This window comes from Protopterus annectens, chromosome 11.part0 (genome assembly GCF_019279795.1).
Source record: "Protopterus annectens isolate FY-2018-M chromosome 11.part0, PAN1.0, whole genome shotgun sequence".
NCBI classification, from domain to species: domain Eukaryota; kingdom Metazoa; phylum Chordata; order Ceratodontiformes; family Protopteridae; genus Protopterus; species Protopterus annectens.
In genome coordinates, this window is record NC_056745.1 from 284,009,460 (window position 1) to 284,028,800 (window position 19,341).

The 19,341-nt window shown below is 40.5% G+C and overlaps 1 protein-coding gene across 1 annotated transcript in view; it reads right to left on the reverse strand.

The window, feature by feature from the left end:
• The window catches only part of UTP20 (UTP20 small subunit processome component), a gene marked incomplete in the record, with an annotated part of 2,478,305 nt that overhangs the window by 174,626 nt on the left and 2,284,338 nt on the right, over positions 1 to 19,341 (reverse strand). Inside the window, 2 exon segments of the mRNA XM_044087776.1 lie at positions 11,829 to 12,019; positions 18,547 to 18,679. Of these exon segments, the coding sequence (XP_043943711.1) occupies positions 11,829 to 12,019; positions 18,547 to 18,679 (324 nt within the window).

Below are 19,341 nucleotides of genomic sequence, written 5' to 3' on the forward strand. Positions count from 1 at the left end.
GTTTTAATCAGCAAGATTTTCTCTTGGAGTCTCTATCTATTAGGGTTATGCCATGTTATTACAGAGTAGGTGCTACTGGAAATTTTCCAGGCACACAGCAGATACATTTTGAATTTGTTATTCAATCCCTTAAATGTGTCACACTCTTCTACATGCTTGGAAGTGTTTTCCTGAATAATTCCTCCCTCTTACAAATAAAAATGCTCAAATAAGTCTTCACCACTCTTCCAACTCATCCAGAATGGTCTTGTCATAGTACATCTTAGTAGCTCAAGTTGTCTTACCTTTACTTTGGACAGTTTATGCGTGATTTCCTCAACTCCAGCAGCTGTGTTAGTTGCCTTTGCCCACTCCATTGTAATGGAGGCAGTTACTTCAGAGCTGGGGTATCCCAGTTTGGCCAAGCGGGAGCTACTGAACAAGCTGTCCTAAACAGATCAGGATGTGAATCTTCACAGATAATATTAGTGTCTACGACCTAAGTCACTGATCTAAGTATTCCTTAAGTGGGAACATTTAGCTCCATGGATAACTATGTGGAGTCAGATACCTCTTGAAGTAGGATTATAGTTAATAAGGCTTTGGCTGTCTTTCTTAGGTAGTGGGCTTTCTGCATTTCCCTCTCAGCTTTCCTGCAATGGTGATTTCCAACAGAGATGCATTTCTTACATCAATTTACCACCTTCCTGTTGGTGAAGGAATCTTTTCCTGGAATAGTTTGGATATATTTCAGCCAAAAATGGTATTTGATCTTATTACACTACCTTCCTTGAAGTCACTGTGTTTTTCCATCAATAGTTCATGGTGTTAAAGAAGGTATCCTTTGCCAAAAGGCTGCCAATTCAGTCAAAGAAGCTCTGAATTAGCTTCCACTCTCAAAGATGAGTCTTCCCTCTCACTTCTGCAGCTTATTCCAAGATATTCCTGGAATTCAGGTCAAAGGAGACCATAAGTTTGCTACTATCTTGGAAATACACAGCAAATAATAGACCTCACTACTTAAAAGAATATTATACAGACAACAAGAAAGATGAGATGCATGTCAAGCACTCTGATATGCAAGCTCTAGCTTGGCTGGGTCTTTCTTGTAGCATTTACTGAATGGTTTGTTTATGTGACCTTCTTACCCTTTGGGTTAGTAATTATAGATGCCTCAGACTTTGCTTTGTAAGCTGTATCCAAGAGGGTGAAAGCCCAGAGTTTGGGAAACAGGCAGGACATACTGAAATACATAGTACTAAACAAATGCACTTAAATCACTAAACCATCTTGGATTCCAGGCCCTGTACTAGTACACACAGACAACACAGTGATGTGGTACACACAGAAAGAGAGGGGAAATAGGTCCAACCTCCTTTGCAGACTAGCTGTGATAGCCTGGGAACTAGCAACTCAGCATAATCTGCCCCTCTGGGCTACTTACATCCTACCATAGCAGAATGCTGTAGCAAACAAGCTGTGCAAGACCAGGACAGCCCCCCCCCCCCCCCCCCACAGATAAAAGTTGCAAACAGGGGCCTTCTAGCAACTGATCCAGCTGTGGGAACTCCTCAGGTAGATCTGTTTGCCTCCATTCACAACAGACAAATATATTCTGCTGCAGGACTCTGTGCACAAAGGCCTTGAAGATGGATGGCTTTTCATTCCCACTGATGGTGATTTTTCTGTATGTTTTCCCATACTTTTCCTCTGATAAACAGGGCTCTTATAAGATTCAGGACAACTCTTTCAGAATAATTGTGGTAACCCCATTTTGGCCTGGGTAGCAGTGTTTCTCTCTTCTTTGAAAATGTTCAAGGGCAATTACCACAGACCTCTTCACAGGATGGACTCAATCACACAAGACAGTGGTTGTTTGATACATCCAGCCTTCAATTTCTTCAACTCACTGCCTGGACAACAGAATTGTAATGCCTTTTTGGTACTTGTTTTTTGAGGACGTTCAGTAGGTATTAAAGGAGGCTAAGAAACCTGCTACTAGAAAATCATATTTAGTCAAGAGGAAAAGATTTCTCTATTTGGTGCCAAAGCAAGAACCAAGACACTTTTAAAGCTGAGACACCTCTGGTGCTGCCCTGTGAGAGTTATTATCCTCTGACTTTTCTTACTCTCCGATCTGCTATCTGTTTGTCTGTCTGAAAATCTCCCCTTTCTACCCTGCCTCAAGTGAAACAGTGTTTGAATGGGGTTTTACATGTACGTCCACCTAGAAGATAGGTGGCTCCTTCTTGGGATCTTAATGTTGTACTGGAGAAACTTGCACTTTTTTTTCCTTTTTTATCTGCTCACGTGACTGATCTGAAGTTTTTATCTTGGAAAACAGTACTGCTCATTGCACTGACTTCTGCAAGAATGGTATCTGAGTTACAAACTTTTGGTGATTCAACCCTATCTAATGCTTTACAAATATAGGGTAACTTAAAAAAAACAACGGAGAAAGAATTCTACACATTCTGGATATTCACAGGCAACTAAGATACTACACTGACAGGCCAAAAACCTTCAGGATTTCTAAACAACTGATTATTTCTTATGACGTAAGAAAAAGGAACAGTCAGTGTCAAAGTAGCCAACTTCTAAAGGGTTCACTTATGCTACTGCTTTTTGTTATTCAGACAATAAGACACTTCCAGGCAAGGTCTAGTCTACAAGGGTTTTTGGCTACTTCTGTAACTTTTTGGAAAGGGTGGACTCTAGAAATATTCTAAAGGCAGCAATTTGGTCTTTTGTGCACACATTTCTCCTGCAGTTTATTGAAAGGAGATCTAGGTCTGTAAACTAGGCATCCTCATATAGGTTCATAGGTTCATACTAGGCTATCTGCCCAAGGGCATTTATAAGCCTAGCCCATAGTTATGTGGCTTTCGCCACCCCTTTAGTTTGAATAAAAACTATGCCTATCATTTTTCTGTGCCTCTGTCAAGCAGTGACACTGAAGTAATCCCTGGGGTATATCTGCGATCTCCCATCCATTGGTCAAGATTCCTCTTGAACAAGGCCAGCGAGGTGCTCTGCCTCACATGTACCGGGATTTTGTTCCACAGCATAGGGAGTCTCTGGGTGATGAATCTGTTCCTCCAGCACGCTCTAGTTATAACCGTGTCAACGTTTAAGTCTCCGCCCTTGTGGTTCTGAGGGATCTAGATTTTTGAGGTGAAGCATATTCATCAAATCTGGGTTTGACATGGCCTTATATGTCAGGCACAGGTCACCTCTGAGCAAGCGGTATGAGACTGAATAAAGCTGGAGTTCTTTCAGTCGGGCAGCATAAGACATATTTTTGAGACCCTTTATCCTTTTGGTGAGGAACTTTTGGGGCCTTTCAAGCTGCATCAGGTGTCTGGTCAGATACATTCGAACGGGCATTGTACTCAATCATAGGTCTAATGAGTGATGAGTACAGGGGGACGATGACCTCCCTTGATCTAGATGTGAATCCCTTCATGATCAGGTGGGCGATATAGAAGGTTTTCCTAACTACTTTAGCAACATGAGTGTCAAACGAAGACTACTGTCAACTTGGGTCCCCAGATCCCTGATGACTTTTTCTGTGCCCAGTGGATTGTCACCTATATGGTAGCTAGGGTAACCTTGTTTTTCCCGAAGGGTATGACTATGCATTTTTGGCGTTTAACTTCAGGCCATGGCTCTGGCACCAGTTATCCGTTTCTGTGAGGCCCTTCTGGAGGATATCTGTGTCAGATGTGTTTTCGACTATGGCGCCCAGTTTGCAGTCATCTGCAAACTTTGTCAGCCATAACCCTCCTGTGTTTGCTTGTACTTCAGAAAAGTAGATGCCGAACAAGAGTGGACCCAGGACTGAGCCCTGTGGGACACCACTTGTGACAGGCTTTGAGTCTGACATGGCTCCAGCAACTCTGACCCTGTGGGTTCTGTCGCTAGCCAGTTTGCAACCCATCTTGTGATGTATGGGTTTACATTCAAGCTGATGAGTTTTTCGATGATACCTGAGTGGGGTATTGTGTCGAAGGCCTTTGCCAGGTCGAGGTAGGCTGTATGGACTGCCTTTCCTCATCAATGGCCTTGGTGACTGTCTCAAAAAGTCAACCAAGTTTAAGAGGCAGGATCTGCCTTTGACAAAGCCAAACTGGGTTGGATCCAAAGTCTGCAAGTTCCCTATGTCTTTATTTATGAGTTCCATTATGATCCTCTCCATGGCTTTGCAGATAAGGCTTGTCAAGCTAATGGGGCGGTAATTTCCAGGGTCTGTGGAGGCACCGCCCTTATGAAGTGGGACCACAGTCGCCGTGCGCCACTCCTTGGGTGCGTATCCTGAGGTGAGGCTAAGATTAAACAGCTGTCCTAACTGTGGGTTTAATTCCTCGTTGAGTTCATGAAGCACACAGCCGGGGACACCATCCGGTCCCATGGATGCTGTGTTTTTGCCTTAGTCATGGCAGTTCTCACCTGGGCGTTGGAGATGTTTGGGGGACTACAATCCCCTGGAATAGATATCTCTCCTTTTGGGGGGGGGAGAAGTTTGCACTGAACCTGTCAGCCAGTATGTTAGCAATGTGTGTAGGTTCAGTAATTTTCACATCATTTTGAACTAATTCTGAGCATATCTGGGAGTTTCCTCCTAGGTTTCTAACATAGCTAAAGAAGGCCTTATGATTGTCTTTAGAGTCCTTGGCGATTTTTCTCTCAAAATTTGCCTTGGATGATTTTATGAGAGCTCTTAGTTTTTTACTTATAATGATCAAAGGTGTCTTACCTTTCAAGGATTTTGCTCTATCTTGTAGTAGCTTCCTCCTTTTGTTGTAGAGCTTGTTTATGGCTGGGGTCCACCAGACTGGACGCTTGCCTTTGGTACAGAGAGTCTTAGTTTTGTTTGGGATTGCCTGATCCATGCAGTCCTGTAGGTGCTGGTAGAAGGCATTTGTAAGTGATTCAGCGGTTTGAGTAATGTTTACCACTGGCTCAGGGGCCTTAAAGGAGACCACACTAGTTTGTAGAAGTGTGAAATCGGCTTTTGAGAAGTTTTTCACTGTGGTCTTTTTTGTTTCAGGTGGGGGCGGGATGAGGACCTCCAGCTCTGATCTCACCAGTGAGGGGTATACTTCCGGTGTTGAACATTTTGATCCCATGTTCGTGATGATGAGATCAAGTATGTTTTCACCTCTTGTGGGGATGGTGACTAGTTGTTCCATGGCATTTGAGTTTATGAACTCCAGGAATCTTTGGGTTAGAGTGTTCGGGCTTGAGTAGTGTTCCCAGTCTATATTAGGGTAGTTGAAGTCACCTAGTATGATGGTGTTTGGAGATACATTTATCCCCTCCAATGTTTTCAGGAAGGCCATGTGAGGTTCCTGAGTTTGAGAGGGTGGCCTGTAACATGCTACAAATTGCAGAGCAGTCTTGCCTATGGTTAATTGCACCTGGATGGTCTCCGATGCATCGTGCGTTGCCACCAACCTTGAGGTGTGGGTGTCCTTTATGAATATGGACACCCCCCCTCCTTTCTTGGTATTGTCCGGATTTTGGGGCCGGAACGTATGATATGAGGTGAAACCTGTTAGTGCTGGGGTGCTCTCAGGAGCCTTGAACCAGGTTTCTGTCACAGCACAGACATCGATGTTCTCCATATTGAGAAGGGCCTCGAGTGCGTGCATCTTGAGATTGAGACTTCTGGCATTGAGCAGCATTACCCTTAGTTTTTTCCTTTTGGTGTTCTAGGGTGGTAGGTTTAGAATTTGAGCCTTGCCTAAAAAAGGCACTATGGGGGTGGCAAGAGCCTTTGCCAATATCCGGAAGCCCAGGGGTGACAGGTGCAAGCCGTCCCTTGCGAAGCAGCGTGGCCTGTCCAGCATGTCATCCCAGGCAGACAGACATTGGATCCCCTTTGAATGACACCAGAATTTAAGCCAATTATTAAAGCTGATCATCTTATCACTGTATTGTGGCATCATTCTAGGTGAAGGTAGGATACTGCTCAAGGTCAGGGTCATACCTGCCTGGGCTACATAATCAGAGAGCTCCTCGACGTCCCTTTTCATGTAGTCCAAGGAGGTACGTCTCAGGTCGTTGACACCAGCGTGGACAATGACTGAGTCGTACTTGTACCTGCTGTTGAGAGACCTGAGTGCTTGCGTTATGTGGCGGATTCTAGCGCCCGACAGGCAGCTTACTGTGACCTTCTCCTTACTCAGTCTGGTGAGCGGGACGTCAGTGTGCCTGATTATGGAATCACCAATGACAAGTGTGTCTGGCATTTTGTTTGGCCTTAAGGGCTGTGACTGTTTGACACTCTGACTGTGTGGTCTATGTGTTGCATGTGTTGGGTCGTGAGGTGGTAGTTGTTTGGGTGTCTGCTTTGGTGGCCTCTGCTGTTTTGGTAAATTTTTGACCAGAGCCTCCGAGTATGTCTTTGTGTGAGTATGTGTATGATTTGAAGTTGTGATGGTACCATGTGTGACTGGGTATGTATTGTGTGTGGTTGCCTTCTCCTCCTGTCTGGTCTTGCCAGTCCTATGTTGAGAGAGCTCAGCCTCCAGTTTGGCCGTATAGTTGCATCTCTCGCATGTATTTGTGTTTTGTGGGAGAAGGAGAGGATTGTCTGTGTACATGAGGCAATTGTAACATTGCCTCAATATTCCCAGGTTCACCAGTTGAGCTGGAGAGGACACTAGCAACTGATCCCTCGACTTAGACCTTTTGCACACCTGCAAAACAAACATCCTCAGAACCACTAGATCCAAGGATATAAATTTTGTTCGCAGCAAAAGTAGGACATGTTGGCAAGACAGACATGTTTCTCAGATGATCACCATGCTCTGGAACATATCCCCCTTCCACGTGAAGCAGAGTCCGTCACTAACCCTATTTATGTGTAACCATGACAAATGGATGGTTAAATCATTAATTCTCCCTGGGTCTGGGCCCTATGTCTCTGATAGCCAGGGGCAGACAGTAACTATGCCCAAACTAACACACCACCCCATAAACTTTACAACTTCCTAACATACCTTCCTCTGACTAAAGGTCCATGATACACAGGGACACAGCTGGGTTGGGTTGCTAAGCTACACTTATAAAGGCCCTGCTGGTCGTTGGCCTAGTATATAACTACAAGTTAATGAACCTATTACATAGGCCAGGAACTGTTTGGATCTTATGACAAAAGAAGAGTTTGTACATTTGTGTCTTACATAGACCAAGATTTCCATGGATTTTTGTCATGTGATATTAAGACGGTCTGGGCCTTAATTTCCTTACAGGGGTTTTGAAGCTTCTGCAACTCAGTATTTCATATACATATATTTTTAACAACATTCCAAACACCACAGTCTGTAAAGTCCATATAGTACCATAAGTGGTTTCTTTACAGCAGAGATCCTTCGGTTAAAAAAAAATGTGATCTTTTTGCATTTGGCAGGACACTTTCAAGACATTTTAAGACCTTCCAAACACAGCAGTCACAAGAGTCCATCCAGTGAATATTAGGAAATAAACAGCCTTTTTTGTGTTTCTTAGTACTACAATGTTTGAGATGCCTTTGTTCAATTAATAAGAAATGTGGATCTGTGGTATAAGTTTTACACCCCAACTGATTAATATAACGATATTTCTCCACTACCACAGCAGGTCTCAAAATGCTTGTCCTGCAGTGCATCCTGGATTTGCTTCTCTTTCCCTCCTTGAGTAACTAAGAGGAAAGACATGATGGCTGAGATTGTTCCAAATAAGATTGTTAGGTAGAAAACTACCACAACCGTAGCTAGTGAGACAGCATTTCAACATACAGATCTCTCTATCAAGTGCAATTCCCTCACCAAGGCATTTGCAAAAACATTACTTCAGTGTCTTCTTTGGTACCTTCTTCAGCTCATTCACTACTGCTAGAAAAAAATGAAACAGTGAATAGCTCCTCTAGTGGGACGTTCCATTTAGAAAGTCACCTGGAATCTTCACAGAGTATAGCTTGATACACACAGAAAAGGTCTAAATGGAAAGATGATAAATCAGCAAACAAAGGAGAGTAGTACTGCCGGAACTGAATTCATCCTCAAGTCTTCATGAGTACCTTCACGAGGTGGACCCTGTTTTTCACAAAATATCACCAAGATGACACTGATATATAGACTGCATTTTTTATAGCATATATTATGGACAGAAGTAGGTTAAAAAAAAAATAAAATAAAATAAAAAAAAAAAGATAGCTAGATGCACAAGACCTAGGATAAAAAGTGCCCAATCCTGGTAAGTGCACTGGTGCCAGGTCTGGAAAAAATGGCAGAGTAGTATCCTCAAGACATGGAAGCATTACTACAATGGGGCTAGGCTAGGACCAGGGGGAGGATGGCCCTGCTGTTGCAGAAGGAAGTAGCGGCCCACAAAAATCACAAAAACTGATAAAGCCAAAAAAACAGCCAAACAGACAGAGTGGACTTACTGAGGATAAGAAAGAAATTATGCATGGTTACTATTACGCAAGAAGCCGGGTGGCCATGGTGGTGCAGCGGTTAGCATTGCTGCCTCACAGCAAGAGGTTCTCCGGTTCGATTTTCGGCTAGGGTGCCTTCTGTGTGGAGTCTGCATGTCCTCCCTGTGGTCGCGTGGGTTTCCTCCAGGTGCTCCGGTTTCCTCCCACATCCCAAAGACATGCTGTAGGTGGACTGGACACTCTAAATTGGCTCTAGGTGTGAGTGTGTGTGTGCCTTCTGTGGAAGGTTGGGCGCCGGGCTGGCAACTCGACACCGTAAAAACTCCACTGCCAATCATGAGCGGGCAGGTGATCCGCTGTGGCGACCCCTAACCGGGAAAAAGCCGAAAGAAGAAGAAGACTATTATGCAAGAAGCCCAGAATTTCCAATCAGAAGACAGAAATTAGAGGAAAGAAAAATACTTCCACAAGAAAAACTGTCAGAAGCTTCAAATGCGAATTTGTGGTCATTAATACAACACATCCATGAAAAACAGTATACAGACCAAAAAAAAAAAAAAACTTGGGCCATTTGGAAAAAGAAGTGACTGAGGAAGTGTGAAAATATAAAGAAGAAAATCTAGATACTTTTGAAAGGTATAAAAAAGAAATATGGACATGGGAAAGATAGAGAGATCTGATAAGGTACAATAGTTATCCAAATGAGAAAGCCAAATGAATCAACACAAAAAAGGCAGCCCCAAAAACATTCCAAGAGAAATATAGGCAATGACATCCAGACATGGAAAATTTCACAATAAAGAAAATAAGAATTCAAAGAGGGAACACAAAACAGAAGATTAGTAAAAAAAAGAAGTAAAAAAAAATATAAGCTGAAGTTATGGAATACTTGTGAAGTGAAGGATTTAGTGTAGAAAGTCTAACACAGGTTATATCACACCATAATGGAAAAATGAGTCCCCAAAGTAAGGAGAGACAGCAGAAGCAGGAGGTATCTGGAAAAAAAGGGAATATAGCTGCTCCAAACCACCACACACAGGCGACTTAAAACACAAATAACAGAAAAATAAGAAAGCCACTGCCCGTAGTCAAGAAAAAGCACTCACTTTAATGTTTCCACACTATTAAAACATAAAATAAATTAACATATAAAATTCACGGACTAAGCACTTTCGCCTGATAAAATATTAAGGCATCTCCAGAGTCAGTGAAAACATCTTTAAGCTCTAATTAAATAACACCAGATCTTAAAGTCAGTCATTACATCCTTTCCTGCCATATCAAATTATGTAATATGAAGAATAAAATCTCAAATAAATAAATAGTAAAAATGTTAAAACAGTTCAAAATGAGATATCTGGAATGCAACTTTAACCTGTTGTAAAAATGTGGTAAATGAAACAAATCTTTGCAAAAGGTAGATCATAAACACTTCTTCTTTCGGCTTTTCCCAGTTAGGGGTCGCCACAGTGGATCACTTGTCCGCTTATGATCGACAGTGGAGTTTTATGGTGTTGAGTTGCCAGCCCGGCGCCCAACCTTCCACAGAAGGCACATGCGTGCGCACACTCATGCCTTGGGCCGATTTAGAGTGTCCAATCCACCTACAGCATATGTCTTTGGGGTGTGGGAGGAAACCGGAGCTCCCAGAGGAAACCCACACGACCACAGGGAGGACATGCAGACTCTGCACAGAAGGCACACCAGCCGAGAATCGAATGTAGATCATAAACACTAAAACATATCCATCAAGTATAAACTTCACATAAATAAATTCAAACATCTTTTGCTCTCCTTTTTAGAATACACAACAGAGATGTATTGTCATTAATGCCTGGCTTCTCTTTGGCATTTCATCTAAGTTGCCATTCTAACTCAATATTTAAAAGTTCTAATTCGGGGTCAGCCCCTCTCATTCCTACTTTTGTTTTGTCTATCACAGAAATATAATTTTTTTATATTCATTGCATTCTCTAGCGTGCATGTATAAAGCACTAGTCTCTCTTCTTTTTCTTATATCCCTACTATGCTCCAAAATGTTGTCATATAACTTCCTGATGGTCTTGCCTATGTAGAATGCAGGACATGACACACATGTAGCAATATATACAACTCATTTTGTATTGCAGTTGCAGTGTCCTGTTGTACGTTTCAATAGTCACATAAAGGGCTATCATTAATAAACCTACAACTACTGCATGCTCTGCATTTGCTCATTCTAGAGATGTATGTTTTTTTAAACTTTTCATTGTCACGTTCAAGTATTTCCTTGAAATTTCTGTCCCTAATGTATACATCTCACGCCTTTAATGACCAAATGGTTAGACTCCACATGTTGGTCAGTAATGATGATGAATTTTTACGTGAGATGTATACTTTGATTGGAATGTTCAAAGAAAGGGGCTATCCCATTAAGCTTCTGACATCAGTTAAAAAAGAAGTTACAAAAAATCATACTACAAGATTAAGCCCCATTTCAAGAGGTGGGATAATATGGCAAAAAGTTTATGTAGGATATGGGACAGCATGCTTGACGCTGAATTGAAAAAACAAATTAGGTGCAAAACCTAAAGTTGTATTCAGACCTTCAGAGCTTTCCTGCCAGCAAAGACAGAGAGGCTGAGCCTTGAAAGGTCAATGCTAGGAACAAGAAGAAATAAATGTCTACACCCTGGCATAAAACACCAAAAAACAAGGGGGTTGGAGGAAGGGAGCAGCTAATGAAGCAGTGATCATTCAAACATTTACTGCTATGGTCAAGTTCAAATTATACAACTGTACTATGTCCTTTAAGTGATCAACATTGCAAAAAATTGCTGAATTCCTGCTTTCCCTTAAACCTCATTCCTTGTAAACATTATTATGCATGTATCATTCCCACAGTTTCTATTTACTTCTATGTAAAAAAGAAATCTCAGAAGAGTATACTCTTTGGTTGAAATAAAGCTCCGAATGGCTCTACATCCAAATTTGTCTTTTAGTCAGCTCAGCTTGAGCTGCAAGATAGTTTGGGTGAGTGGAAGGTGCCGTGAATCCTTTGTAAACTGGTCAGCTGTTATATCCTTGGCAAGATATAATCCATAGAGTTAAGGGTACTGCAGCAATGGTCAATATGAAGAACACCTGTAGACGCATTTTACTCTAAGAGGAAAACCATCAATGTTCAATGAGCAACCTGCTGGGTGGGATGTTCTTAAAGATTTGAAAATCATCGTAGGTACCAACGTACCAATGTTTCTGAGGATTACAATTTAACCAGGAAACAAACTTTCAATTACTTGGAGTCAATCAGATATAAAAGTAAACCTTCAAGATTAGAATCACATACCAAATGCAGTGATGATCATGGAAAATGTCTCTGAGGTTCAAATATTTAGTGAGGAAAATATGGATAAACAATAGTGGAGTTAATCTACCAGCTTACCTGTTTAGGTAATTCCTGCAATAAAAACATGATTGCAGGTGGTTCTTGCAAAGCTTTATTTGCAGCTTTCAAAGCAGTCCACTTCCTGACCAGCTCCTCTGGTTTATGAGATGCAAATAACAAACCAAATATCTGGGACGCGGTGAGCCATACCCAAGAGTGAGGGTACCACAAGTGGCACTGAATGTGATCTATGGGTAAAACACACAAAAGTAAACAGCTGCATATTTTAATAAACACATTTGAACATGCAATAAAATTCAGTGCATGCAAACACAATTTCATAAAAAAAATGCCAATTACACCTCCTTAGATACTCAGATCATTAAATATTACACCACTTTATACTGAAAAAAAAACAACAAAATTCTACATTAAAGTTTCCTGTTTCAAGAATTTCTGATGCTTACTGACAAATATGTAGCTAGGGTGGTGGAAAAGGGGGTGTCTGGCCTGGGCAAAATCTGTTGGGGGCGCAACTGGCAATACTGATGTGCCCGAAGTGCAGTACCAGAAATTGGAGGAAAGGCGTAAGGAAACATACCTCTCCAGCTTACAGAGAATGTGTCCACTGCATCCTTGCATGGTGCCTTTTAGTAAATGCTTTTTCAGCTGCCTGGTGAAAGAAACAGTATTATCTGTGGGACACTCCACCTGTGCAGTGGTTAAAGGAAGACCTCTGTCTACAGCAACCTACCTGCTGAACTGGTCCTTCACTGTGTTTTGCTGAGAGGGTATGTAAGCTGCTTTTAGGATCACCTGGTATAAGGTTAGCTCCCAAAAAGTATGTCCACCCTGTAAATTGATGTACTATGCAACGACAGTGTCAGCCATCTCAACCCAGAGGATATCCTTTGTACAAATCTGCTTGGAGGTTCTGAAAGCTTAAATCAATGCCATAATTTTTCACAATGATATGCTTTTTATTTTGGTTTGCAATCCATGTCCCTTGAACGCTGAGAATCTGAGTAAATGCTCCTCAAGTTAGGTGTGAAGCATCTCTTGTCAGGGTGTGGTTGGGTGGTTCCTGACTGAATGGAACCCCACATTTTTGCTGGCCTATAAGCATACTTTTCTAAGCATGTTAACCAGCTTGAGGAAAACCCAGTGTTCTCTCACCATGAAGATCTCAGGTCTCAGTATCTTTAACTACTTCAGCAGACTAAAAGCCCTGTCACTCCAGTCAGTGCCATAAGGACAAGTGAAGGGTTAACTCAACTTAGCCTTCAGTGCTAGGAACTACCTAGCACTCTGAGCTCCTTCACATAAACAGAACCAGTGGTAAGCAAATGTACATTCCCAGAGAGCTAAACCTTTATTACCACATCAACACTACCAGATAGGGTGACAGATACCTCACCCAACATATCCCCTGTTTCGGGAATAAGCTGTCATTGCTTATCAAGCAGACTATTTATTAACCTTTAAGACTAGTTTGGATGCCTAGCCTGCAGAAAGTCTACACAACAGGGAACACTGCAAGTCTCTCAGCACTATTGGGTAAGGTGGATGAGCTTCTCAATGATCTTCTCTGGTTGTAAGCTTAGTAAGAACCTATGAACCTACATTTCAACACCTAAATGCCTGTGTGAATTTCAAGAGTTTTGACTTCAGGTTAGCATCACATACCATCACAATCTTTTCTCATAATACTTATCCTTAGTCTCTTTTCTCCTAATATTTGTCCTTAGATAGTCTGAGAGAGCTATCTGCAGCTTGGCCATATGATTCTGACAACTCAATGCTCTGAAGGCCAGGGTGGCAGCTGTATATACTTTCTTCCTAACTCTATCAAGCACTTGTCTCTGTCATTTGGGACAGTACTGGGGGTGGGGGGTGGAGAGGAACACTGTCTGCCAGGGTAGTGCAGAGATTTAAGTCTATTAATGAGCTGCTTCCTGTAGTCCAAGTATACAGAGACTGACTTCTTCCACTTCTGTTTGCTTACACGGAGACTCTGAGCAACTCACTTATCCAGCCAGTACATCTGGGTCAATAAACTAAAACCCAAGATTCTCCTCCTAGACCCACAGGCACCACTTCTAGATCAATCACAGAATGCTTGCTGAGGTACTTATAGGACATTGGGACCCTGAAGAAACGCTCAGGATTTTTAGGAGCATGGAGCTGCGACACTTGCTCCTGTGAGGCTGCTAAGAAGGCATACTCCAGAGCTCCGAAGATAAGAGGAGAGGTCACAATTTTAAAGACAACCAGGCCCAACAAACCAAAATATCTTTGTTGTGACTTAGAAGACTCTCTTCCCTCCCATATGAAGTACTTCTCATTCTAGAAATTATTTCCCAAAACGAAACGTCTTCTATACATGACTCAAAAGAAACTCCATAATGCACATACTTCAAACACTGAAAATGGTACCCTCCGTGTCAATGTCATAACTGATGTGGGAAAAAATCTGAGATAAGTCTAGATCTTACCCCTCACTTTCTTGTGAGTTCTTGCCACATGCAAGTGACAGTTCCCTATTTTTTTTTTATTACAGGGGACTCCAGATAGAGAAGGCTTAGGTCCTTGTTATAGGCTCGATAGAGCTTTGAAGGATTGTTGAGAAAAGGCAAAGGGAGACCTTGCAGGGTGATAGGGGATGACTAAATGAGTTTCAATTTCTGGTCATTTTATGTAGGATACCTGCTCTGGAAGCTCTGGCTTCAGGACAGAGACAATGGACTTCCATCTCATGTGGGGGACATGTCCTTCCCTTCAGGCACTGTAAAATGGACTTCAGCCGCAAGTGCTTAGCATCTGTGGAAGCTGAATACTGTGAGTGGATCCAGCAGTACATGCTGGAATCCACCAGCATGATATAAATGGTGTAAATGTGACCTTTTGTATTGTGAATTTATTGCCAGAAGATGAATGGCCGAGGTACCAGAAAAAAGATAAAGTGAATGGTCTGTGCAGTGAAGCCGTCCTTTTTTTTTTTTTTTTTTTTTTTTTACATTTTTTTTATTTTATTTTATTATTTATTTTACATTTGTCGACCGGGCTAGTCTAGCTGGAGAAATTTCCATTTTCAGTAGAGGCCCGGGGAGAAAAGCTCCACAGAGTGAGATACATTCTGAGATGAAAAAAAAAAAAAAAAAAAAATTTTTTTTTATACAAACACAAATTGTCATACAAAAATGTACTAACAGTACTAATAATAATGAACATCTAAGAGTTAGTAATAGAGTTAGCAAGCAAAAACATTAAAAATAAAAGATAACACTCATGTATAAAAAACTACTTCAGGAGTTAGTTACTATAACCACTCCATACAGTTCATAGTACGTGCCTTTTCGTATGTTTAATAATGATGTCAAAAATTAATTGTTATCAATACAAGTGATACAATGTCATCAATACTAAAGGAAAAAAAATGTTCCCCAATGGTGTACCTGCCTGGTTATTCAGCTGTAAAGCAATCGGAACCATACACAGAAGACTCTACTCACAAACTCTATTACATAAAGCATATGCATTGAACTGCAGCAAGTAAGATCGAAGATGGCACAGGCAGACACCTGCTTTATAATGGAAATTGCTTGATGTCCTATGGTATGGCATCTGCTATATTGACAGGATAAGACTGTGAGCTCTAGAAGTCAGGACGCACAACCCAGGACACTGTCGTAGAAGCCTCAGTCATCGAGACCACTGCAATATTAATAAGAAAGAGCATCATATAAAATAGATGCCTGGAGCAAGACAAATGTATGGGCAGTGGGGCAAGAGGAAAAGGATGTCTTACAACCAGTTGGTGAGATTCTTCCATTCTGCATTACAGGAGGCTGGATCAGACAACTTCCTGATAGCATTCAGGATTTCAGAACTTCCTTCCAGAATGGTTTCTCTGAACATCTTGGGTGTCTCATGGAAGGTCTTCCAAAGTAATTAAAAAGTTTTTAAATGTTACTATTTTTTCATTTTCTCAAAATAGTCAAGTTTTCTATTTGGGCCTGTGGAACTCTTGGCTGCTCACCAGAGCTGTAGCTTGCTCATCTAGTGACTGATGCTGTCTTTCAATCTTGAGCTCGTCAACTGTAATTTGATGGAAAAAAAAGATCTGACTGTTTCTGAGTGCTGAATTTTGTGTGTGTTATGCATGCATGTGTAAATTGATATATCTAAAATCTATAGCTATACATCTATATATATATATATATATATATATATATATATATATATATATATATATATATAGATATACACACAGTATACAAACATGCATCTCCGTAGGATGTACTATTTCTATAAAAAATTAGTCATGTTAGAATCTGTTATGAAAATTGTGTAAGAATCCATCACAATTACTGTCCATTGTTCATGAAACTGGATACTCTCATGAGCACATAGTTCACTAGTTGGTAACTGTAGGAGTGGTCAGGACTTATAATGCAGAGCACCGAGACAGCAACCCATGGTTATTCGAAAAAGAAAATACCTGCTCTATGCATCCAAAAGATGTACTCCATAACTCTGCAAATAATGTGTAAAACGCAAGTCTCAAAGCAGATCAGCTCTTACACGTAGAAAGAATAAAAAATACCAACATACTGCAAAAAATACTTGTGAAAGTAAAACAGCACCAGGTGAATTTCTGTTAAGGTAAAGGTAAAATGAAACAAATCATGTACCAGAACAAAACACAAACAATATTCAGAAAGACACAGAAAAGCCTGCATGCATTATGCTAATCTAAGTATAAATTTTCATAAAACCAGCAAAAAAGCTACCATTTTCTAATTATATTAAATGTTTGTGTCTTTCGGCTTTTCCCGGTTAGGGGTCGCCACAGCAGAACTCCGGTCCGCTAATGACTGGCAGTAGATTTTTACATGCTGAGTTGCCAGCTCTAATGCACAACCTTCAACGAAGGTACGCCCATTCACGCACGTCTCCACACAGAAGACGCTCTAGCTGAGAATCGAACAGGACAATGTCTTACTGTGAGGCGACAACGCTACCGCAGCACCACCACGGCAGTTCTTCTAATTATATTAAATACAAGTCAGGAAAGCCCAGAAGCAGCAAAGTGAAAAGTCATAACCATCTGTGTTAAAACATAACTTTTATTTATTAAATATCCCTGGTCCCTCAATTGTAAAGCTTTCAAAGGAGACAAACAGAATATCCATTTATAAATGTCTGTGCATATAAAAATACAAATGTAGACTTTGATTTCCATTTCTGTTCTAGTAACTGCTTTTTGGCATCCAACATAATTAAACTTAATAAAGCCTTACTATGTCTAGGTACTCCAGATCCTGTATCCCAACATTAAAAAATAATTTATTTACTTCCATTCAATATTTCTGATACAGTACTCTATAGAATTTTTTTTAAATCTGTCAACTCATTATACTCCCAAAAATATGGTCCTACCTGCAATGTTTGCTATCTACCCGAGAAAAAATCCTTTGAAGTCTGCTTGAGTATACAAATACCCATGTAAACACTTCCAGTTAAAGATCATAAACCTTCTGGACTTGGTTGCATACATACATCTTCTCATTCTTTTCTTGTAAATTGTTTTTCAAGTCTCTCTTCCCAATCTTTTCTAATCTTCACTGATTGATTCTTATAGTTATCATGCAATATTTTATATGCCCTACTAATTATCCCTTTTTAACAGCTGCTTATGTTCTAGATTCAGATTAAAAATCCTAATAGATGAGATATTTCACTTAAAATTCCCCTATCTCTTTCTCTTTGCATGTACTCTCAGATCAAGCCCAGTAGGGAAGGCAGTCTAGTTTGCAATCCAAATGTCTTCTTGGCCTCATCCCATTCCACTACCTTTCCTGCTAGAGTTACTTGCTGCCAATAGCTTGGTTTCTTTGCCAGATTGCTCCAGTAAATTTTAGCAACTTCTTGCCTATTTTCTGTACCCCTATTTGCCATAGCTCTCAACTTCTTACCACAAAAATCTGGACAAAGCCAAAAATAATAGAGGGACAAAGCCCCAAAAATTGGGACAATTTTAAAATACTACTGTTATAAACTTAGAAACTTGGTAGGATAAAAGGCCTTGTGTTACCATACATTTTCTGAAAGATATGAAGTCTGAAACTCACGCACCTTGGATTATTTAGTGAATTCATTCCTTACCCATCTCCCAGAAAAATCCAGAAAGACCCAATTTTTTTGAGAAACAGACCAACATATATGGGGCAAAAATCTGGACAGGTGAGAGGTATGCTACTTGCAGTGATCTCTATTTGCAAAATCTTTTCTGATATTGGCTTAGTTCTTAGAATTGCTTTCTGCTACATTATATGCATAATTTTCTGTATGAACAATGCTATTATTCCTTAAGGATATGCATCCAAAATCCCACCCACTCTCTATCTTTCTTGAACACCCCCCCCCCCCGCATCATCATTAGTCCTTCCCTCTTTGAATTATAACCTTCTGCTTGTGTTATGTATACCCAGTTCAGTAAACTTGACCAAATAATTTCATCACGAACTTCACAAAGAGCTAATCAATAAATCATTAACAGAAAAGATGCTAATACGCTAGAGAGAGACAACGCTAAACACCAAACAAGTTTTACAATTTGTCAAGCAGCTGTAAAAAAAAAAAAAAAAAAAAAAAAAAAAAAACAGAGTTCACTGAACTGTGGATACAGGAACCAGGGCTACAGTAATGCAGCCATTATGACAGAAGGATTAGCACATGCAGATCAACAAAATTCAACTTAAGAGAAACTTACCCCATATACTGGTTAAAGTCTCTTCAGGTCTGTAAAGCTGTAGAAATGTACATTCCTTTATCAGTTTTGTAATTAAGGTTAAAATACTGAACAGCAATCTATCTGCAGCTTTTTCTTCCTCCTCTTCCTTTAGCTGAAAATAAATTTGAAAATAAAACAGTTAATGAGACCACCTGCAATGCTCTTCTGATGAATTTCAGTTTCACATCTTTATGCAGATGGGACAGCAAATAAAACTTCCGAGGTAACAGACAAAAACATACATCTTTTACTCCCTCTACATACATACTTAAGTGTCATCTGAGGTATTGATTTACACTAAATAAATTCCCTAGTACTCCTGGATTTTGGGACTGTAACAAAGCCGTGTCCAACACCATAGAGTACCAGACATTTTATAAATTACAGCCTAGATCCACATATATTTCATGTATCCATTTTCTGTTTAGCTTAACTGCGGTATTATACTATATTTGGCACAGAAAGACTTACTAATGGTGCACTTATGTTTTTTTATGAATGGGAAATGTGTAGTAACTACCAGGTTACTTTATTTTTATTATTTATTGATTTCTTTTTTTGAATGATCACGGGATGCATCTTTATTTTCCTAAAGAAAGTAATGTACAATCTTAACATAACAGTAGATATCTTTCTTTTCACTGTTGCAGTATTCCATACAACAGGGATCCCCCTGTGTTGGGCAGCCAGACATCCGGCCAGTATACCAAAGCCTTTAGGTTGTAATGGGTACGCCGTATGTGACACTTATTCTCCCCATGCACAGTGCAGGGC